The 23,187-nt window shown below is 59.5% G+C and overlaps 1 protein-coding gene across 1 annotated transcript in view; it reads right to left on the reverse strand.

Annotated features, from left to right (window-relative positions):
• Window positions 1-23,187, reverse strand: part of FAM135B (family with sequence similarity 135 member B) — a 213,858-nt gene that overhangs the window by 47,150 nt on the left and 143,521 nt on the right. The window contains exons 4-7 of the mRNA XM_066379568.1: window positions 11,503-11,642; window positions 5,605-5,675; window positions 4,321-4,494; window positions 1,761-1,887 (exon numbers count right to left, since the gene is read on the reverse strand). Of these exons, the coding sequence (XP_066235665.1) occupies window positions 1,761-1,887; window positions 4,321-4,494; window positions 5,605-5,675; window positions 11,503-11,642 (512 nt within the window). The remainder of the gene's footprint in view (window positions 1-1,760; window positions 1,888-4,320; window positions 4,495-5,604; window positions 5,676-11,502; window positions 11,643-23,187) is intronic.

Here is a 23,187-nt window from a genome sequence, read left to right on the forward strand (position 1 = left end):
CCCCACCCCCACCCCGCCCCCACCCCCACCCCGCCCCCGCCCCCACGCCTCCCCGCCTCGCCCCCCACCCCCACCCCCGCCCTGTTCTGCTCTTCAGCTCCAGCTTCTGCAAATGCCTCTGCACAGGGAGGCTCATTTGGAAGGGAACACCTGCTCGCTAATCCCCCAGCTGAGGCTGCAGGCTATGGGGTTCCAGGGTGATTTGCTAATGCACAGGCTTCCTGGGGATTTGTAGGCACAGCGCCTGGGGGGCGGGGGCGGAGGGGGAAGGGGGAAGAGTGGGTTTTAGTCTTTGCCTGGCAGCCCTTGCCGGGTGGGAAGGCCGGGGTGGGCGCACACGGCACTGGGCCCGCAGAATTGGCCGGGGCCCAGGCGGACGATGCGTGAATGAGACCCAGGTCCTGACAATGAAGCCGCAGAGCTGAGCTCGGGAGCAAGGTCACGGCTGAACCCCCGCCAGTGAGCCGTTTCTTCTGACTCCGGGGAAAGGCAAGGATGCCTTCTTTGGCACACATCTCCAAAAATAGCCAAGAAAAGAGAATTTTTCTTTAAAAGATGCTGTATCACATGGCTGCTATGAGTCTATTTCTGTCCTGTTTTTTTTTTTTATATATATACACATATTAACTCCTGAAGTCCTCTCTGACATAGAGGAGTTACCTATTTCAGTTTGGGGCACCTGAGGAAGGGAGAAGGAGTCCCCCTAAGTCACAGAGCATGTAGCACAGCAGGTGTCTGGATCCAGAATCCACTCTCTCCTGTCACAACCAGGGCCTTGGTGGGGTCACACTCGGGCTCCTTGGACGCAGCAGGACCGTGTGGGCTGAGGGAGCTGCTGCTTTCCCAGCCTGCCACACCCCACCCCACCCCGGGCCTGGATTTCTGACCAGGCTCGAAGGGCAACCCCCTAGCCCACACGCCACCTGAGATCCCTGTCCTGTCCCTCCACCGCTTTCTGTCTACGAGGACAGGACGGAACACCCATGTGTCTCGGCTGGGGCACCACCCGCCTCCGACATGAACACCAGTCACGCACGGTGCCAGTCACCTGTTCGATGCACATTTCTAGAGCACCCGCTCTGCGTGCCAGCCCTGGTGCTGGGCCCCGCCCGGGGATGTTGACCCAAAGGAGATGACTTCCGTCCCCAGCCACTCAGAGCCCAATGTGGCAGGGACAGAGACGCCTGGAGCTGGCTGTGGAGGAAGAGTCTGGGGGGCAGAGTTTCCGCTCAGTGAATCGGGCAGCGCTCTACAACCATGGCGGCCCTGGACGCACACACGGCCCCGGGAGGTTACTGAGTACGCGCCACCCCACCCTGCAGGGGGGAGACCAAGCCTCAGAGAAGCCAGCAAACGAGGCTCAGAGCCAGGGCTTGAATCCCGCTCAGCTCCGACCAGCTTCCCAGGGTACCACACGGTCCAGGGAACGCCCCACACCACAGGCCCCACGACCTCCAGAGAGACCATCGCCTTCGAGGGTCAGCACAGAAGAGGTGCCCCTAGGACCCCATCCCCTGCGCCTGCCCCAGCGCCTGGAGTTTGAGAAATGTCTGTCTGATGAACGCAGCAGTGACTGCAAGAAGGGATGGAGTGATGGATGGATGGATGGCTAGGTGACAGCGAGGGACCCTCGGAGCGAAGACGCAGTGGATGGGACACTTAACAAAAGTTGGACTCTCACAGAACATACACCCCGCAGAGACAAGTCTGCTTGTCTTGGGGCCACTGTCTGCCCTCCCACTGCCCCATGCTGCCCTTACCTCTGAGGAAGTCGGCTTGCAGTATCCGGCTCCGAAGACCAGGTTCTCCAGAGACAGGGTAGACTGTTCCGGTCCCGCGTCTGGGCCACCCTTACCAAGCCAGGAGCCTCTTCCCGGACGAGTAAAGCTGGAGAGGGGAGAATTGGAGGAGGAGGAAAAGAAGGTGAGGAAGTGGTCATACAGCCAGTCGGCCCCCTCGGGGGTGTGGGTGGGGAGCCTACACGGCATGTCCATTAGAAGGGGGGGGGGTGCTGATAGGGTCGTGGATGCCGGCGACCGCCTTCATGGATGAAGCACCCACAACGTCGGTGCTAGTCAGAGACACTGCCATCTGCTCCACGCACAGACACACTGACCCTGCCTAGCTCTGCAAGTCGTCACACAGGCCAGCGGACGGGCGTGAAGGCAACCATCCAATGCAGGATCGAAGGAGACTCGGGAAGCCAGTGCCACCACACAAATTCATCTTACTTTGGGTCTGTGGTCACCATCTTTGACCTCTTGATTTTCATCAACTGACAGAATGACAAGGTCTCCTGATACGCATTTCCTCTTTCCTTCCAATGGTCTCTTCTATTACCTATCCTCACGGTCAACTGTCTTATGTCACAAACGCTATGTTACAGGCGTGACCTACTCCCCCCAGGGAGACGCAAAGTCTCCAGTGGCACGGGATCTTGAAGATGAACAGCGCTGGAAGTGGCATCATCTTCCAGGGAGGGCGCTCAAGGGATACTTGTGGGAGGTTATCACCTGAGAGACCCCCAGGTCTGGGGAAGATTCCGTCAGGGAAGTAAAGCTAACATTATCCGTCCACTTAATTCACTTATTCAGCTCTTCACTGGGCTCACGCCACGTGCCAGGCAGGGAGTAGGGGTGAAGGTGGCAGGTGGCAGGTGATCCAGGCACAGCCCCCTGCTGTCAAAGCACTCTCTGGTCCGGAGAGAGAGAGGCGGATGAAAGACAAGGGAGGTGAGTGCTGGCCGGCCAGCACGGAACAGTTTATAAGCCAAACCGGGTGAACGGTTAGAGATGTCACTCAAGTCAACAGATGGACGGCCAAGTGGCTGAAAGCTGGCCAGGGCCCGACCCCAGGAGCAGCTCTGTGACAAGGGAGTCGTTTTTAAGTGCCCTGGCGCCTCTGTTGCTGTGGGGTTATTGTGAGGACGTCAGGAGAGCAGCCAAGGACAGCTTTAAGGACCGTCTCTGGCAAACAAGGACTCAATGAACGTGGTAGTTATTGTCGATAATACCCCAGACGTAGTAACATCCTGCAGAATCATCAGGTGTACTGACCTAGCGACGGTTCGTCACACCACAGAGACAACCGAGTATGATACAGTCGTCACTCCGATGGGTTTCTAACTGAGCTTTGAAGCAAGTGCCCAGCTTAGCTGCAAGGGACATCCCAGAAGAAACAGAGGCTATATATTTGAGCAGCAAGTGATGCTGATGGCACATTCAGGGGACAGATTGCCTGGGAGAGCTTTGCTGGTGGACCTGAACCCACGCCCCACCCACTGAAATCCACTTGTACCCAGGAGGGTTAAACCGTGAATTATTTTTCCCCAGTCTGCTTCAGGGACAGGAAAGGGTCTTTGAAGTGACACTTTCATTTCACACCTGCTTTCTTCTGGTTGGGTTTAAGTGATACCTCAAAAATGGCCTTTCTCAAACAAAAGCAAAACAGAACTAGAGCTTGCCCAGTGTGACAGGTATTTCCCATAACTTTCAAGGTCTCCTTTGTTCCCAGCCACTGACGCTAACGAATAGAAGTTCCCTCCGGAGAGAAAAAGAGAGGACAGAAGACAGTTCTATTTTTACCCCTGTCCCCGAGGGCTGGAGCTCTGATGGTGAATTTCTCTCCGTGGGCCTCCAGGGCACAGCTGGGAGGGAAGAGAGCCCCTCCCACTGCCGGGCCACGGTCCTCAAGTGAGAGCCACTGAAACCTGACGTGGACAGGACCCGTCAGCGTTCCTGTTTCCGAGAGGAAGACTGGGTGGCTCAGAGAATTTGGTGACTTCTCAGATAAGGCACAGTTAGAAAAAATCCGAGTTTTCAGGTCTGATCTTTTACTCTGCAGATGATCAGTCGAGGGCTCCCTGCCTCTGTCCCTTTAGCTCCTGGTGTCCCTAGCTGCCCCTGCCCCTCAGCGAGGCTCGGGGCCTGACCTTCAGCCTGGGAGATGCTTCTCCGGTCTGGGCTGATCAGCGTCCCTGTCGTGCACCTCCATGGAGGGGTGACCAGAAAGGGCCCGTCTCGAGCCCCAGGACTCAGGATGCCGTACCTGACCAGGGCCTGCCTCAGGGCCACCAGCGCAGCGTGGACGGGTGACCAGAAAGGGCCCGTCTCGAGCCCCAGGGCTCAGGGTGCCGTACCTGACCAGGGGCTGCCGCAGGGCCACCAGCGCAGCGTGGACGGGTGACCAGAAAGGGCCCGTCTCGAGCCTCAGGGCTCAGGGTGCCGTACCTGACCAGGGGCTGCCGCAGGGCCACCAGCGCAGCGTGGACGGGTGACCAGAAAGGGCCCGTCTCGAGCCCCAGGGCTCAGGGTGCCGTACCTGACCAGGGGCTGCCTCAGGGCCACCAGCGCAGCGTGGACGGTCACCGAGATCACCGACAGGTGGAAATAGTCGAACATGACGGGGACCTGGTGGTGCAGGCCGTGGCGGGGGTGGAAGTGCAAGCCCAGCGTCCGACTGCTGATCACGGGGGGCCCTGCCACGTCCCTCAGCCTGGAGGACAAGCGGGTGAGCTCACGTGAGCGATGGCGGTCTGCCGGACAGCCTCGCCCCGCCCGCCCGCCCGCCCGCTGCACGTGCGTCATCTCACCCAGCCCCGCGAGCACTGCCCGGTGGACACTGTTTTCCCGAGATCGGCAGACAAGAAAACCGAGGCTCAGAGAAGGGACGAGAGACCTCACAGCTGCTTTCCGGCAGATCTGGGACCTGTGCCCACCGTCAGCGTCCCCACGCCCACCGTCAGCGGTGGAAGGACACCCAGACTCTTCTCAAGGCTCGTCTTAACGGGGCGCCCTGCCTGGCACCCCCTTCCGCACGTGCGTTCTTGCCCTGCAGAAGCTCAGTCCTGCTTGGGGCCCGTGTCTGTGTCTGCTGAACTCCTGCCGGTCAGGAGACGTGGCAAACGGGCCGCATGTCCCCAGCACCTGGCACGGTGCGTGGCACACAGCAGGCGTTGATCAGAGGCTGCACAGTGAAGGGAGTAACTGAAACGCGATATGCGCCCCATGCTCACTTCGCGGCATTCTTTACAAGAGCCGAGAAACGAAAGCCGCCCGAGTCAACAGACGAGGGCATCAAAACGCTGTGGCACGTGGGCACAGTGGAGGAAGTCACAAGAAAGAGGAGAGCTGCCCACCGCTTATGTCCTCAGCAGGGCTTTCCATTCCCAGATGGCTGACGCCCCGTAGCAGGTAGAGTTACAAAGTTACGGGGTCCTGGCCCAGCCGCCTGTGATTCAGAAGGAGCCTCGAGCTTTGCCGCCTCATAGCGTCATTCAATGAAGGGCCTAATCAATGCTGCGCTGGAGAAGTATGGGGGGGGGGTCAGGCAGGCGAAGGTGCCGGCACTACAGCTGGGCGGTCCGGCGTGCCCTGTGCCTACAAGGCAGGGCTTTGGGACAGCCAGGCAGACATGCTTAGCCCACCTTCCTGGCGGAGCTGGGCCGCAGAGCAGCACCAACGCCGACCCGGCACACTCCTGAGAACGATCCGAGGTTGGTGGCCCTGAGGACGACCCCAGAGGTGTGGACGGGCTGGCAGTGTGGGGGGGGACAGGGGACACACACACGCTGTACCACAATTCAGGGATTTCAAGGACACTCACTGTTGCTCACTGTCTGTAAAGTGCAGGTCCACCTTGAGTTGAAAGTCGACTTCACTGAGTGCCTCTTCCACCTACAAAAGGAACAAGTCCCAGAGAATCAGTGGTCAAGCCGGTCCCTTTCCCGGAGTTCAGAAAGGGACTCTCACCACGAAGTGAACAGTTCATGGTTAAAGCCGAGTTTCCATTTCGGCTCCATGGTATTCTGGTCGACAGGATGTCTGTATGACATGCGAAACAGGAGGGACGTATGTAGTCAACTTTGGGGAAAATCCAAATTGCCAAAAAAAAAAAAAAAAAAAACGCTAGTTAAAAAATATTTTCTCTGTTGCAGGACTTTTGAGAACCCCGTTCCCTGAACAGATGGATCCGGAGTCATTCTGAGCAGGGGGGCAGTGCTCTGTCTCAACACCGGCTGGGGGGGGGGGGGGGCTGGAGCAGCGGGACCCCAGCTGGAGAGGGACGGTCACACTGGGGGCTGTGTCATCCCTGCCCTCCCTCCGGTCCGCGCCTGGCGCCCTGCTGTCCAGGTGTGCTGAGCAGCTGGTGCTCGGGAAAGCGAAATCGCATCCCGCGGGGGCTCAGCGTCCTAACAAAGCCCCTCCTTTGTCTGGAGATGTGTTCCGTGTCAACACTGAGACTTGAAGACGCACTAGCGCTTTGTACCCTGCCCACCGCTGCTTCCACGCTCGCCTTCAAACAGTCTGTTTTCAGTAACTAGCACAGGAATCTGCTTGTCCTATGTGCCCGATTCTCACACGCATCCAAGAAACGGTTCCCCCGGCCCCTCTCTCCTTGTCCCACAGGAAACCCCATCGCCACTATCTTGACCGTGCTGACCAGGGGAAGTTGTTTGCTGAATACCAGACCTCACCACAGCTCCTGCTCTGCAAGGGAACCCAGCTCAGTGCTCACACCCTGTCCCCTCCCCGCTCCCAGGCTCAGTGCTCACGTCCTGCCCCCTCCCCGCTCCCAGGCTCAGTGCTCACACCCTGCCCCCTCCCCGCTCCCAGGCTCAGTGCTCACGTCCTGCCCCCTCCCCGCTCCCAGGCTCAGTGCTCACGTCCTGTCCCCTCCCCGCTCCCAGGCTCAGTGATCACACCCTGCCCCCTCCCCGCTCCCAGGCTCAGTGCTCACGTCCTGCCCCCTCCCCGCTCCCAGGCTCAGTGATCACACCCTGCCCCCTCCCCGCTCCCAGGCTCAGTGCTCACGTCCTGCCCCCTCCCCGCTCCCAGGCTCAGTGCTCACGTCCTGCCCCCTCCCCGCTCCCAGGCTCAGTGCTCACGTCCTGCCCCCTCCCCGCTCCCAGGCTCAGTGCTCACGTCCTGTCCCCTCCCCGCTCCCAGGCTCAGTGATCATGTCCTGTCCCCTCCCCGCTCCCAGGCTCAGTGCTCACGTCCTGCCCCCTCCCCGCTCCCAGGCTCAGTGCTCACGTCCTGCCCCCTCCCCGCTCCCAGGCTCAGTGCTCACGTCCTGCCCCCTCCCCGCTTTCGGGCTGGACAAGCCCTTCTGCCCTGTACCCCACGAAACCCTTTTCCGTTTCTCTCTTAGCATTCAATGCTTCCTGTTAATGACGTTTCTGGTTTATAGGCCAGGGAGACAAATTTCACCTGAAGACACATTTTGTTCAGTCCTTAGCAAGTGGCAAACATGTAAAAACCAGGCAAGTTCCCATTTCTCTCGCAGGTTTCAGTGTGTGGGGGGCGGCGGGAGTTCGCTGGGTCTGGCCAAGCCTTTGGAAGCCCCTTCAGGATCAGGCTCACAGCAGCCAGTGACAGTGCCCAGTGACAGTACCCAGTGGCAGTACCCAGTGACAGTGCCCAGTGGCAGTGCCCAGTGACAGTACCCAGTGACAGTACCCAGTGACAGTGCCCAGTGGCAGTGCCCAGTGACAGTGCCCAGTGACAGTACCCAGTGACAGTGCCCAGTGACAGTGCCCAGTGGCAGTACCCAGTGACAGTGCCCAGTGACAGTGCCCAGTGACAGTACCCAGTCAGCCTGCAGCTAACCAACCCCCACTCCCCCCCCCCCGCCGTCTTCTCACTGAGTGTCCCCGTCCTCTGGTGTCATTAAGGGAGAGACTCATCTTCATTCTTTCTGGGTCCCCAGCTCCTGGCACAGAGCCTGCCACGGAGACAATATTAATGCATCTGAGGCATAAACAAAGCTCTTCTCCACCCCCGTCCCCTGGGGTGTTTTATTGTTTGTTTGTTTCTTTGCCAGAACGTTCTGGTCCTGCTGGGGTAGAACTCCCCCACCCAAAGGCCTCTCTGGAAACAGGCGCCTGGTTAGGCATCACCCCGGCAGAGACAGATGGATGGATTTTTTTCTTTAGGTCCCCAGTGTTTTAAATTTTTGTTGTAAAGGGGGAAAAAAAGCATTTAAAAAGTTAACATCTTGCTGGATCCAAGGGCTATGAATAACTCCTTCTCCTAGCTCTGTTTTGCATAATCAGGAACCTCGCTTTGTACACACAGCCCAAGCAGCTCCTGCCACCAGCGCCCGGGAGGGGAGCCTGGCACCGCGAGCTCTCCCAACCACCCTCCCAGCGTGCGTCTGCCCGAAGCACCAAATTCGTGCGTGCTCCCCGTCCAGACTGGCTGCAGTTCCTTTGGACCGAGGAGAGAAATCGGGGCCAGGGTGAGCTGGGGCGAGACGGAGCCCAGCGATGACTTCACAGATGTCCCCAAAACATACTGAATTGCAAGATACTCCAGCACAAAGTCTCTGGCATCTCTAACCATTCATTTCATCTTTGGCTGCTTGCTTCCTGCCCTGCTCTCTGCGCGCGCACACACACACACGCACACACACGCTGGCACAAACACACACACACATGCACACACACGCACGCGCACGCTGCCACACGCTGCCACACACACGTGCACGCACCGTCACAGGTGCATGTGTGTGGGTCCTTCCATTGCCTTGGTAAAATATATCACCTCACTTAAGGGTCATTTCTTTCCCTACTCTCTTGTTTTTGTGGGTTTTTTTCTAGTACCAGGAAGCAGTTCTGTACGTCACAGTAAAAACAACAGTAATTGGTCTCGACAGGAGACTCACTAGGTAGCCGGTATGAGACGCCCACTCTCCATTTACTCTCTCCTCTAGTGTGGATAAAACGATGAATTGAGAAGGACTGTCCCCACTTCCAGGCGAGGAAACGGAGGCTACTCATGTGACGTCACTAAATGTGGCCCTGGAAAGAGATGAGTGCATCCGCAGTCTGGTCTAAAATGTCCCCAGCACTCCAGCGGACACAGACCCCCCCATCAATGACTCAGCTCTTCAGGAGCCCCTGGAGGGGGCACCTGGCCCCATGCTCCCTCTTCCTCCAGCCGCCTGCAGGGCCCTCAGAGTCGGAACCCAGCTGGAAACCAGGAGGCCCCCAGGCTCTGGAGCAGGTGGGGAAGGTGCAGGAAGGTGCAGAGGAGAGCAGACAGAGACAGATAGCACAGCCCACAGGAATCCGCTCTGGCCTCTCGGATTTCCCCTCCAGCAGAAGTGTCCACGGTCACCATGAGGGCTGACAGGGCACACTGGGCATAGCCTTTCTTGTGGGCAAAGAAGAGCTTGCAAAGGCCCTATAAAGAAAGGACTTCACCGTTCAGTTTCTTCATTCACCAACAACATCACTCCACTCGTACTTGCTGAGAAGTCCCAGCACAGGCCTGGGGCAGGTTCCGCGGCTGCAGAGAGAGACAGGAGATGCCAGCCCGGACCAGCCTGCAGACCGGCAGGGGGGCGGCAGCCTTCTAAAGTAAGAATCATGCCCCTGTGCCTTTCTGACAGAGCCAGCGGCCTTCTGCTGCCTGAGACCAAGCAAGCTCTGCCAAGGCCTTCGGTGCTCGGCACGTCTGATCCCACCACCTCCCCACTTCCTCTCCTATTCCTGTCCCCACACTCACTGCGTGGGTCACCTTGGCCCATGGCTTTTCCTGAAACCACCAGCCTCATTCCCACCCCAGGGCCTTTGTCCCTGCTGTGCCTCCTCCAGGGAGGCCACCCTCCTGAGCCCTGGGCATGCCAGGCTCCTCCTTAGCATCCGGGGCTCTGCTCCATGTTGGCTTCTCAGGGAAGCCTCTACTGTCTGTGCTCCAGGAAGCAGTCCCATCTTTCTCCAGGCTGCACTGGAGCTGAGCTCTGGGATATCGCATTAGTGGGGTATCCAGCACGAGGCGACAGCAAGCCAGTTCTCTTCCATTGTGGCCGGGCCCCGGGTCGCGTCCCAGGACTTCCCACAGGGGAGCTGGCTCCCACTCTCAGCGCCCCTGTAAATCTCCCTCGCAGACAAGTGAGCGGAGCACGCAGCCGTGGGGAGGCTCGGGGACAGAGTGTCCGAGATTTACTGATGTGACTAGATCGTGATGTATTGATCTACCGTGAGAACGTAAGCCCCGAGACGCTGGGGGTGTCTTCACGCTCGCTATTTTATCTTTAGCCCATCATAGGTGTGCTTAACGGGCCTTCAATAAATCTCCGATGGACTGTTGGATTAATGAGTGAAGAATGTGTGAGAACTCTCCACTTCCAGCTGCACAGGGGAGCATGGTCACTGCCTCCTAGACCATAAAACATGAAGACGGAAAGCCACAGGGACGAGAGGAGGATGCCAGAGGGACAGGCGATGTCCTCCGCACACCGCCCGAGGACTGGGAGGCCCGGAGGCGTCCTCTGCACACCGCCCGGGGACCGGGAGGCCCGGAGGCGTCCTCTGCACACCGCCCGAGGACTGGGAGGCCCGGAGGCGTCCTCTGCACACCGCCCGGGGACCGGGAGGCCCGGAGGCGTCCTCTGCACACCGCCCGGGGACCGGGAGGCCCAGAGGCGTCCTCTGCACACCGCCCGGGGACCGGGAGGCCCGGAGGCGTCCTCTGCACACCGCCCGGGGACCGGAAGGCCCGGAGGCGTCCTCTGCACACCGCCCGGGGACCGGGAGGCCCGGAGGCGTCCTCTGCACACCGCCCAAGGACTGGGAGGCCTGCACACCGCCTGAGGACCGGGAGGCCCGGAGCCGTCCCCCACACACCGCCCGAGGACTAGGAGACAGCCCCAACTAGGTGTCCACGTCCACATCACTAAGGGAGGTTCCAGCAGGAAATACTCGGCTGGGATGTGGCAAAAGGGATTGCAGGTGGGACTCGGGGAGGGACAGCGATGGTTTCGACTTCACATAGTCCTCCGACACGCGTTCATCTCGTGAACAGGGCTTCTTCCGACGGGTTTCAGCAAGTGGAAGGCGGCCCCCGGGCCTCTGGGCTTTTACTGCTGCCATTCCCCCGGCTGAGATGATGCCCTTCCTCTGTCTCGCAGTCTGGTGACCTCTCGGCGTGCGCATCGCAGAAACAGCCCCCCTGGGAAACCGCTGAGGTCCCCGAGGGGCCCACCTCTCCGCCCGGGAGCAGCTCTGCTCGTTGTACACACAGCCAGCATAGAGGAGCCCCGTCTGTCGGGGTGCTCGTTGAGCACCCGCTTTCCCGATCAGCTATCAAGGCCTCGAGGGCAGAGGGCCCGCTGGCCGCCTTCCTCGGGGACGCCCCCCTCCAAAGGCTGGACACAGAGCCCTGCACGAAGCAGGTGCTCACAGACACCCACTGACAGGCTCCTGAGATGCCCGCAGAGAGGAACAGACGGGCTGTGGAGAGAGACTGAGACAGTCGGCATGCTGGTCCGTACACACTCCTGGAACAGGAACGAGCACGGGTGCGAAGGGAAGAACGAGCGCCGGAGTGAATACACGAGCGAGGGCAGGAGCGTCCTAGAACCACGAGCCCCATCTGTCAGATCTCGGAGCTGATCTGCAGCTCCAGTGACCGCTGACGCAGCAGCAGGGTCGGGGAGGCGGGGTGGTGGAGGGGGCACAGCAGCCCACGGCCGCTGGCGGATCCCGCGACTCACCCGTTCGCCGTCCAGGAGCAGGTGAGCCCGGAAGACGGCGGCGTCACCTACGGGCACCTCCTCGTTCCGGTACAAGATCTGGAAGACCCGGCTGTGCACGCTGCTCTCGTGGACGCAGGCCGAGCACAGGCTGCTGCTGTCTGCAAAACAAGAAACCCAGGGAGCCCGTGAACTCCAGGGTGGTCCCAGACCTGCAGCCACTCAGGTGTCAGTCCAGCCCAGGAAAGCAAAAGCCCCCAAATGCATTCCATGCCCACAAAATTAAAATTATAGAAGAATGAGATCCCAGCTCATAAAGATTTCTGTTCATTGAATTGGGCCGGCACCTCAGAGAACCCTGTTCAATTCCTTAATAGCCATATCATCTTGGCCAAATCACTTGACACGTCCTCTCCTCCAGGAAGCCTTCCATGACCCTTCCCCCACCCTGGAAACAAGGAGGAGAACAGGGAGCTGAGGACAGAAACTGCCCTTGGTCTATAAGGATGTCCGAGTGCCCACAGACTGCCCTCTCCTAGAAGCGGCATTTACAGAATATGAAGGACACCCAGGTAAACATGTTAATTCTAACTGCATTAGATAGCAAGATTTGTGTTTGGTTTTTTTTTTTTTTTAAGGAACTTGTTTATCTCCATGTCCTCCAATACATTCCAGATCTACCCTAATCCTTCAAGACCAGTTCAAAGCTGGGTTGAACTTCAGGACAACACATCTAGACGGTGAGGTTTAAGAGACCCTAACCACTGACCAGGGTTAGGGTGGAGAGCCTGCGGTGAATTCCTTCAAATCACTTCACACGTAACCTGCACGGTTAGAAAACTATGGGACTGCTCTAAAACAATCCGTGCTCAAATGTATATAACGCAATGACTACCTTCTCAAAGTAATGACCGACCAGGAGGGCTAATAGCTTCCCAAGTGCTCTCAAACATGTTAGTTTCCTTACTCCTCACAGAAAACTGCTGAAGTTCGAAAACAGATGGAAAGACCCAGGTTCAAAGAAGAGGCAGGAGTCCCGCTCTTGGCTATGGAACAAGGCACCACGGGGTCCTCACATTTCTTTCTCCAGTAAAGCGTGTCCTGTCAGTACTTGGCGTTATCGGTGTAGCTCTGCATGTTTACAACTCGAATGACAGCCTTCTGTTTGCTGAGTGCCCTCCCCAGCCCAGAGGTCTGTGAGTGTGGATCACCGCGTCTAGGTGCTCCTGTGAGGTCAGTGCTCTGCCCCGTGGTCCGAGCCTACGGCCCTCCCCTCGGCCTTCCACTGTGGACGTTACTCTCACTCTGAGAACGCGACCTTGCCCGCACAGAGACGCTCCCCAGAGCGGAACAGTCAAGACTCTGGGAGCAACCCCCTCCAAACCTCCAGGTCCAGGGACAGCGGGGTGAGCTCTGGGGTGTTCCCAAGGAAGGTGCTGAGAAGCTGGCACGGAACGCCTTCAAACCCAGGTCACATTCCTATGGGCGAGTCCTCCAACGCGTCAGAGCTCCGAGGCGCAGAAGAGCCAGGTGAGACCATAGGCCACTCAAGGTCAGGACCTCGGCCTTCTGGTGGCTGAGAACAGGACCTCCTTCCGTCAGGCACGGGGACGTGCTAGACCTGCCCCCCACCCTCCCGCTGTGTGGCCTTAGCCGGGCCACTCAATCTGCACTGAGGTGAGGATGAGGCCCCGCCCTCTTCCACCAGGAGCGTCAGGCTCCCAGGAGACAGGGAGGAAAGAAGAGTGAGTTTAGCCTCCTGACTCTCACAACCTGAGCAGACCTCCCGCTGAGCTGAAGATGCTGAGGATGGTGACCCTCTCACCAGAGAGGCCTCCAGCTCTTTCCAGAAATGGGAACAAGGAAAGCCTGGTGCCTTTTTTCAGTTTTTCATTCTTTCACCCTTCATCTGTGTTGTCACTCATTCCTTATGTCACCAAACGACCTCACAGACACAAAGCTAGTCCCTGGTGGTGGCATCGACAATGACAAAGATTCTCCTTCAGTACTTAGCTCAGTATTTCCCCAGTGAGTTCCCCTGACCCTGCACTCATGTCACCCCATCGCTTCTGTTTCACAGAAAAAAAAATTACTTTTCTTCTTTTTCCAAGTGAGAGGAGAGGAGGCAGACAGACAGACTCTCGCATGTGCCCCAACCGGGATCCACCTGGCAACCCCATCTGGGGCTGATGCTCTGCCAACCTGGGGCCATGTTCACAACTGAGCTATTTTTAGTACCTGAGGTGGAGGTTCCACTGAGCCATCCTCAGCACCTGGGGCCAATGTGCTCAAACCAATCGAGCCATGGTTGTGGGAGAGGAAGAGAGAAAGGGGAGGAGGGAAAAGAGAGGAGAAGCAAATGGGTACTTCTGTTTGCCCTGGACAGGAATCGAACCTGGGACATCCACACACCAGGCTGATACTTTACCACTGAGCCAATCGGCCAGGGCAAAAAAAAGAATTTAAGTTCTGGAATTATGGCACGGCAGGTGTTGCCTATTATGGCCACTTAACTGTCACTGAATCAACCCATTTATTAGTTATTAATGAGCGTGGAGGTGTCAGGGGGGTGGAGGGCATGGAGAAGTTTCTTGATGGGGTGGTAGTAGTGGGCTGACCCAGAATATCTGACCCCTCGCCCACGCTGCCAGCAAACTCAAGTCGCAGAGCAGACACTCGGGCCTGGCAGAATTCCTGTGTACCGAGGCCCAATCACAGAACGCAGGACAAAACACCATTTAACCCGCTGAGAAAGGGCAAGGGCTGTGGCTGTGATTTACTAGCAAGCATGCTCCCATCAAGACCAAGTGGGCTTAATTACTTAATTAGAAGCCAGGGTGACCTGCCCATTACGCGAGCCCAGGAAGGCCAGCACTTGTTAACGCTTTATTAGCCAATCCTAGGCGTGGCTATGTCATCTCAGAAGTAAGAGGCCGGCGTGCTGCCTCCAGCGTCCTGGGTCTCCCAACACGGCACCACCTGCCAGGCCTTCCCTCGGTCCCAGGCTCGCAGCCCTCTCAGGTGTTCCCACCACAGAGCGCGGCACATCCCTGGTCCCTCGTCCCTCGTGACGGCATAGGAACGAGGGGTGGGACTGCGTGAAGAGGGCACGGGCTTGCCGTGGGCTCTGCCCTCTCTGCACTGTGATCCTGAGCTCATCGGTTTGCTCACCTGTGAACTGGGGACAGGCAAGAACACCTGGTCAAGGACTGGGTCGGTTTACAACGGCCTGGAGAGAGCCTGGCACAGGCTCTGATATTGACAGGGGCTCGGAGAAGTCACAGGGAAGGGATCTGCTGTCGCTGGAGAGGTGCGTGGAGTGTGACCACCCAGCGAGACCCACAGCAGGATGCTGCCACTCCTCTAGAACCCGTGGGATGAAGAGAAGGGACTCCTCCGTTGACCCTGCAACACTGGGAAGAAACAAGTGTGGACCAGGGCGGCGGGCACCGCCCGAAAAGTCAGAGCATGAAGGACCCCCCTGCTCACTCCTGGGAGACTTTGGGGAGATCTCGACTCTGCTGGCCTCTGTTCATCCCCAGGGAAAACATCAATAACCAGATGGCTCCACGGGGCAGTCAGAGGGCTCCGTAGGCCCCTTGCCTGCTCGGGGAAAGGGGTTCCATCTTCCCCTCAGTCCTCGGGACAGTCTCTCCGTGCCCCCTGCCCCTCCGCGCCCCCCGCCCCTCCGCGCCCCCCGCCCCTCCGCGCCCCCCGCCCCTCCGCGCCTCCTGCCCCTCCGCGCCCCCCGCCCCTCCGTGCCTCCTGCCCCTCCGTGCCTCCTGCCTCCAGCCTGGCCTTGGTCCCAGGTCTCCTCTCCGGTAACCTTTCTGTCGCTCCTGAGGGATCCTTGCCAATCCCAAGGCTGTCTATACCCCTCAGAAGCCGAGAACCTGCAACTGTGTGACTGCAGCCCCATCCTGAGTGTGCACGGTCCCTCGCCCACTCGAACACCTCCCCTTTGCTGTCAACGACACCCGTACACGTCCATCCCCAAGATAGACTCTGCCGTCCTGGTTTCCAAATGCGCTCCTCCCACGCTCTCGTACCGTAACCGTAAGACACTTCCTGATCCACACGGATTCCTCCCGCCCCCGCAGCCCTTCTCCAGTCATCCGCAGAGCCTACAGATTTACATGCAAAATGTATGTGGTTCTAATTAATCCCTTCTGTACCCTACGGTTTTCTCTCGGTATGGAACATTGAAAACTTTATTTTCAGCTTCTGCTAGGACTGCTCTTCAGCAGACCACCATAAACTAGAAACCGATGTCATCGTCCCAGGCCCTCTCCCAACACTTAGAATAAAACTCCCACTCTTCATTGTGGTTTCCCCGGTACCCACGCGGCCGGAGGGAAGGAAGGCACCGTCCAGGTGAGGGCTTAGCCCGTGCTGGCCCGTCGTGCCACGTCCAGGCCGGGATAATGTTTATAGAACACACAAGTGACCGCAGCTCCCAGGGACCCGGTCTGAGACTCCGGCAGAGGTGTTTAGCAAACACTGTGGGAGCAAACGGGGTCTCAGCTCCTGCAGCAAGCTCGCCGAGGCTGGCTCTGTGTCCCGCCGTGTCCTCACGAGGTCCCGGCCCCCGCAAGGATCCGTGCTCCTACGCCAACACCCTGCACTAAAACGCACCGGAAGTGCCCGCCATGGGGCTGTCTGAGAAGGGTATAACCAAGGCCCCACCGTCCAACCCTGAAACCCATTCTGTCCCTAAGTCATTAGGCGACACAACAAATGGGAGGCACACCGCCCGGTTTCTGTGGTCCAGGCCATCTGCCTCAGCCATATGCTTCCCCAGAGCTAAGTATAGCCAGGGTCGCAGCTAATCAGATATTTGTAGGGCCTGTGGCGTCCCTCCCAGTCATGTCACGAGTCGGTGCCAAGGAGCACAGAGCCACACTCCAGGCCATGGTGACCTTGGCTTTAATGGGAGACCCCGGAATGTAGAGGCAGCTATGACATGCTACAAAAATAGTCCAGAGCCCTAGAGTCACCGCTGAGTAGAGGAGACCAGGTTAATTACCCTGCGTCCGTCATTACAGCATTGGAAATTCCTTCCGGAGGGCCAGTCCTACTGCCCGGGGCAGAGCCAACGCTGACCAGTTCAGAAAGATTGGCAGCCTGAGCCCCCAGCGCTCCCCAAAGGGATGCACCCCCCAATCCCTGCAAGTCCTAAGTGAGTGGAACCCCCCACTCACAGGGAATTCTCAACTGCACACTGTTTCTATGCCTCACTGGGCTCCTCCACCCTGTCCATTAGGGCATACACCTGGTTCGTACCCATGGTCAAGAAAGGAGGCAGGACATCCCAAATTGGTGAGCCCAGGAACCAGCCAATCAGAATGCACACCAGGCACAGTGATGGGCAGCACCCTACCGTCCATCTGCAGGGCCAGGCACAAACCCTTGATTTATAGACTACGGGGAATAAATGTGAGGGCCTGAAAAGGGGCCAGGCTAGCTGGACAATGGAAGGGACACTTGGGAAGTTCAGGGCAATGGCTCCTATGACACCTGCTCGCCCTGGATGCAATACGCGAGTTGAAGTAAATAGGGCATCCCATACCACGTGCAGGTCAGCCCAACCAGCCTTCCTGAGACCCGGCCCTGCATCCAGGGTGTGTGTCCTCGGCACCAGCTCGGAGTGGCCTGAGCGCTTGTCCTCCAGGACACAGGAGGACAGCTGACCCGTCCCCCTTCCCTGCATCCAGGGTTTGTGTCCTCAGCACCAGCTCGGAGTGGCCTGAGCGCTTGTCCTCCAGGACACAGGAGGACAGCTGACCCGTCCCCCTTCCCTGCATCCAGGGTGTGTGTCCTCGGCACCAGCTCGGAGTGGCCTGAGCGCTTGTCCTCCAGGACCCAGGAGGACAGCTGACCTGACCCCCTTCCCTGCATCCAGGGTGTGTGTCCTCAGCACCAGCTCGGAGTGGCCTGAGTGCTTGTCCTCCAGGACACAGGAGGACAGCTGACATGCCCCCCTTCCCTGCATCAGCTCCTTGTCCTCCTGCTGCACGTCTGTGCCACACATCCCAGCTGCAGGCCCATCTGGGCACGGACTCAGGAATGCCCCCAGGGCCGCTCCCTTCTCCAGCTCAGACCACCCCATCACTCTACCCAGGCTCTCCCAGGTGGCCCGCAAGCCTTAGAGTCCCAGATCACCAGGCGACTGGGATGGGCCACCCTGACCAGGCCTGGCACTGCGTCCTTAGCCTTGGCCACCACAGGCAGCACATGCGGGATGGAGGGGTTTCTGCCGATGCCCCAACCACGCTCTGGGACACTTCTTGGTCTGAACTTCTGCACGGTCACCTCAGCGACAAGCCTCCAACCGGACCTGTCTTGGGCACAGCGCGAGGGTAAGGTGACCACCCACTCCGGGGCGCTGACACTTCAGCGAGTAGGCCCACGAGGGACTGACTGAGGAGCTGGTCTCTTGCACCTCTCGCTGGCTTTCAGCAAGCGTCCCTCCGACTGTCACAGCTCAGAGCCGATGTTTCCACCTCTGCATCCTACACATCCACCCGACACCGTCCGCACTCAGAAGATGCTGTCCACCACCACCACCATCGCCACCGCCACCGCCGCCCCCTCAAAGACACTCGCACTCCAGGCATCCAAAGCGGTGTGCAGGACTGTGGTCTCGGGACTGTCTCTGCTCTGACAAAAGCCCCGTCACCACTCTCTTCCTATGAATAAATGTTAGTATCAGACGTTGAGTTTTCACTTCTTATCCACCGCAGGCGATCAATATGTTTTTGGTCAATTACAGAGCTACAGGTGGATGAAGAGCTCTTCTGTAGGTGACTGGGGGACACAAGGGGAACACTGAGAGGCTTGGGGTAGGGGTCAAGATTGTCCCCTATGACAAGGGGACATGACGTTCTTTTAATCATGTTGCTTTCTGTAAAGTGGAGCTGCCACCCCTAATTTCAGCGTCATCACGAGTATCGAGTCCAGCAATGAAAATGAATGTGCTTCGCTATAAATGAACACCGCGGTTCAATGTTCTAATGACTTTTCCTAATTATTTTCTGTCCGGGGGGAGGGGAGGAGCCTGGCTCACAGTGACACCTGCCACGCTGACTCCCACGTTTCCTTGTGAGTGAGACCAGGCTACTCTGTGATGACTCTCAGAGCGTCCCCCGCCCAGGGCTTGTGCAGAGAGGGCCCTCTGTGAATATGCCTGGAATATGTTTGCCTCAGACGTTCCTGTCCTCCCTCAAGACCTTGCTTTTTTTGTTTCTTCTTTGAAAGTTCTTCCCTCAATGGCCCAGGCAGGTTCATCGCTCCCAGCCCCCTCCTCTGCCCCTGGCCCACCTGGCGCACCTGTCACAGAGCCACGGCTCTGTGCGTCTTCCTGTAACGACACGGGAGATCCTCTGAGCGGGAGGACACACCACGGCCCCTCCTGCTCAGCCCGCCAGCGAGGGGCCGGGCCCAGCGGGTGCGGGACTGGCACTGGTTCGCGAATCGATGGCCTCCTCCTCCTCATCTCAAACCCCTGCCTGGGCCACTATGTCCTCTCAGATGTCACCTCCTCTGGGAGACGGTCTCCTTCAGTGAAGCTGAGAGCAGCACAGCCTGACCTGGGGTCTGTCCTCAAGTGCAGACTCCCCATTCTCTCGCCTGTGACTGACACCAGGGGAGCCTCCTGTCCTTCCTATATCAACCTCTTCTTCTGAATGACAGGCGTCATTATTGTTATTTAAAATGCACCCCTAGCCTGACCAGGTGGTGGTGGTACGGTGGGTAGAGTGTTGGACTGGGACGCAGAGGACCCAGGTTCGAAGCCCCAAGGTCGCCGGCTTGAGCGTGGGGTCGCTGGCTTGAGTGTGGGATCACAGACATGATTGTAGGGTCGCTGGCTTGAGCCCAAGGTTGCTGGCTTGAGCAAAGGGTCAATCGCCTTGCTGTAGGCCCCAGGTCAAGGCGTGTCTGAGAAGGCAAATAATGAACTAAGGAGCTGCAACTATGAGTTGATTCTTCTCAACTCTCCCTTCCTGTCTCTCTGCCCCTATCTGTTTCACTCTCTGTCTCTGTCACTAAATAAATAAAATAAATAAAAACGTACCCCTCCTCCCATTTCGTCCCTTTATCTACACACTTGTGTGGCCCAGGAAGTCCATTTCCTTCATCATTTGTCCTGGGATCCCCCTCTCCCCATCCGTATTCTCCCCCTTTCTTCTATCACTCTCAAAGCTGTTTGAGGGCACAGACAACAGGACAGCCATCTGGGTCCCTTCCCAGTGACCTCGGTGCGTCCTTTAAATAAGCCACGAGTCTGAAAGAGGTAGGTGTCAGCCTGACGCTGTGCTCGTCCCCACCAGGAGGCTGAGTCCTCAGTGGGGAAGGTGACTTCTCTTCTCACCACTGAGCAACCACCCTCGAGTCTGAGGACCTGCACACCCAACGTGTGGATGAGAACTAACAGGAACGCACATCGTTCTGTGAACCCACTTCACAGATAGGAACCAGGAGGCTCAGGGTGTGGGGAACGCAGCCCAATGGCAGAACCAGCGGCGAATTCCAGAATCCAAACTTTTTTTTTTTACAGAGTCAGAGAGAGGGATAGATAGGGACAGACAGACAGGAAGAGAGAGAGATGAGAAGCATCAGTTTTTTGTTGTGGCACTTTAGTTGTTCATTGATTGCTTTCTCATATGTGCCTTGACCAGGGAGGCTACAGCAGACCAAGTGACCCCTTGCTCAAGCCAGCGACCTTGGGCTCAAGCTGGTGAGCCTTGTTCAAACCATATGAGCCCGCGCTCAAGCCGGCGACCTTGGGGTTTCGAACCTGGGTCCTCCGCATCCCAGTCCAATGCTCTATCCACTGTGCCAATGCCTGGGCAGGTCCAAGTCCAGGGCCCTCCCCAGCCTGCCCCTCTCTGCCCCTCCCTGGGGTACTGAAGGACCGTGTCCCGGGATCTCTCGACGCCGTTGCACCTGAGAAAATTCCACAACCGGCCTCTGGAAGTCGCAGCAGCACCGGCCTGGGTGTCGGCCAAGGCTGAGCCAGTTGGCTCCACAATCTGCTCACTTAGTTCTCCATCCTCAGAACCAATCACTGCAGCTGCGCGTTCAATTAACCAGATGGCCTGTTCTTGTAGACTCGTTCTTCTCCTCACCTCCACCGTGGCCAGTACCGGCGATCATGCACGTACGCTGTCCAGGCACCACGGGCTTGATCAGCCGGCCAGCGTGTAAGCGGTCAGGGCCGGGAGCGGGACGCTGCTCGCCTCCTGGACATCCAGGGTAGAGTCAGCCCAGCGATGCTGAGCAACCCTAGCACGTGGCTCTCGTCCCTCATGACCACACGTCCCTTCATCGGTCCTTCCCATACCTGCAGGCGTGTCCGGGAGGGAGGCACTCGGGCTATAACAGCTCCTCCCAGCAGCCCTGAGAAAAGGTCAACTTTGAGGGACTTCTGCGTTTCGGTTCTTGTCCCTCCTTTATTTTACATGGCCAGTGTCTCCTACACCAGCGCCTGCCCCGTGGCTGTCAAAGCTTGTCAACTTCCTCTCCCAAGGACTTCAATACACGCAGCAGCCAAGAGGCCCAGCCTTTTGGCTCCGCCCACTCTCTCTCCTCCCCTTGACAACGCCACTCACCCAAACGATGGCTGGCTGTCTGTCCCCATGTCTCCACCGCCCCACGCACTCTCCGATCCCCCAAATTCTGGACTGCGGCCTCTCGTCACCGCCAGAGAGCTCCTCTCGCGGCCACCCAGGCCGCACGGGTTGCTCAGATCCCAAGGCCAGTTTCCATGCACACGGCACTTGAGGTCTCAGCGGCTCTCCGCCACGTGGGTCAAGCCTCCTTCCTGGAAGTACCCTCTTCCCTCCGCCTGTGAGGGTGTTTCCCTCTGGACTCTGGTGGCCTCTCTCTGCCTCCTGACCACGGTCACCTCTCCAGAAGTGGGCAGACTGCATACCTGAGGCCCCTCCCTGTCCCCCTGGTTGATCTGACCGCCAGAGGTACGCTGATTGTCCTCTATGGCATCCAGGGGGACCCCTCCCCCAGAGCGATAAACTGGCCGGTGCCGAGCACGCTCTGAGTCCTGCGCAGGAAACGGGACACGGCTCAGAGCCGCTCACTGAAAGGTGTGTCTCCAACGCGCACTCTAAACTTTTCCTCTAAACTCATGACCCGCAGGCTGGGCTGCTTGCAGTCTCCTGTTCTGATTTCCCACGGCAGCACACGCTGGACATGTTTCGGATGTAAATGTTTCATGCGACCGCTAAGAACAGGAAGCAGCCAGAGAGGTGGCTTCACTTCCGACGCTCCTTACTCGAGGGAGGGGCCCCGTGAGCCAGCCTCCTGTGTGAGCCAGAAACCCCAGAGTCACACCTGGTACACACCGTCTCCCAGGGGGACCCTCAGCAGCGCCCCCACCTGCCTCCCACCCCACCTTTACCGCACCCGCCCGGGCACCCCCCACGCGCCCCCCGCCTCCCACCCCACCTTTACCGCACCCGCCCGGGCACCCCCCACGAGCCCCCCGCCATCCACCCCACCTCTGACGCACCCGCCCGGGCACCCCCCACGAGCCCCCCGCCTTCCACCCCACCTCTGACGCACCCGCCCAGGCACCCCCCACGCGCCCCCCGCCTCCCACCCCACCTTTGACGCATCTGCCCGGGCACCCCCTACGCGCCCCCCCGCCTCTCACCCCACCTCTGACGCACCCTCCCGGGCACCCCCCACGAGCCCCCCGCCTTCCACCCCACCTCTGACGCACCCGCCCAGGCACCCCCCACGCGCCCCCCGCCTTCCACCCCACCTTTACTGCACCCGCCCGGGCACCCCCCACGCGCCCCCCGCCTCCCACCCCACCTTTACCGCACCCGCCCGGGCACCCCCCACGCGCCCCCCGCCTCCCACCCCACCTTTACCGCACCCGCCCGGGCACCCCCCACGAGCCCCCCGCCTTCCACCCCACCTCTGACGCACCCGCCCAGGCACCCCCCACGAGCCCCCCGCCATCCACCCCACCTCTGACGCACCCGCCCAGGCACCCCCCACGCGCCCCCCGCCTTCCACCCCACCTTTACCGCACCCGCCCGGGCACCCCCCACGCGCCCCCCGCCTCCCACCCCACCTTTACCGCACCCGCCCGGGCACCCCCCACGCGCCCCCCGCCTCCCACCCCACCTTTACCGCACCCGCCCGGGCACCCCCCACGCGCCCCCCGCCTCCCACCCCACCTTTACCGCACCCGCCCGGGCACCCCCCACGAGCCCCCCGCCTTCCACCCCACCTCTGACGCACCCGCCCGGGCACCCCCCACGAGCCCCCCGCCTTCCACCCCACCTCTAATGCACCCGCCCAGGCACCCCCCACGCGCCCCCCGCCTCCCACCCCACCTTTACCGCACCCGCCCGGGCACCCCCCACGAGCCCCCCGCCTTCCACCCCACCTCTGACGCACCCGCCCGGGCACCCCCCACGAGCCCCCCGCCTTCCACCCCACCTCTAATGCACCCGCCCAGGCACCCCCCACGCGCCCCCCCGCCTCTCACCCCACCTCTGACGCACCCGCCCGGGCACCCCCCACGAGCCCCCCGCCATCCACCCCACCTCTGACGCACCCGCCCAGGCACCCCCCACGCGCCCCCCCGCCTCTCACCCCACCTCTGACGCACCCGCCCGGGCACCCCCCACGAGCCCCCCGCCTCCCACCCCACCTTTACCGCACCCGCCCGGG

Source organism: Saccopteryx leptura, chromosome 3 (assembly GCF_036850995.1).
Source record: "Saccopteryx leptura isolate mSacLep1 chromosome 3, mSacLep1_pri_phased_curated, whole genome shotgun sequence".
NCBI classification, from domain to species: Eukaryota; Metazoa; Chordata; class Mammalia; order Chiroptera; family Emballonuridae; genus Saccopteryx; species Saccopteryx leptura.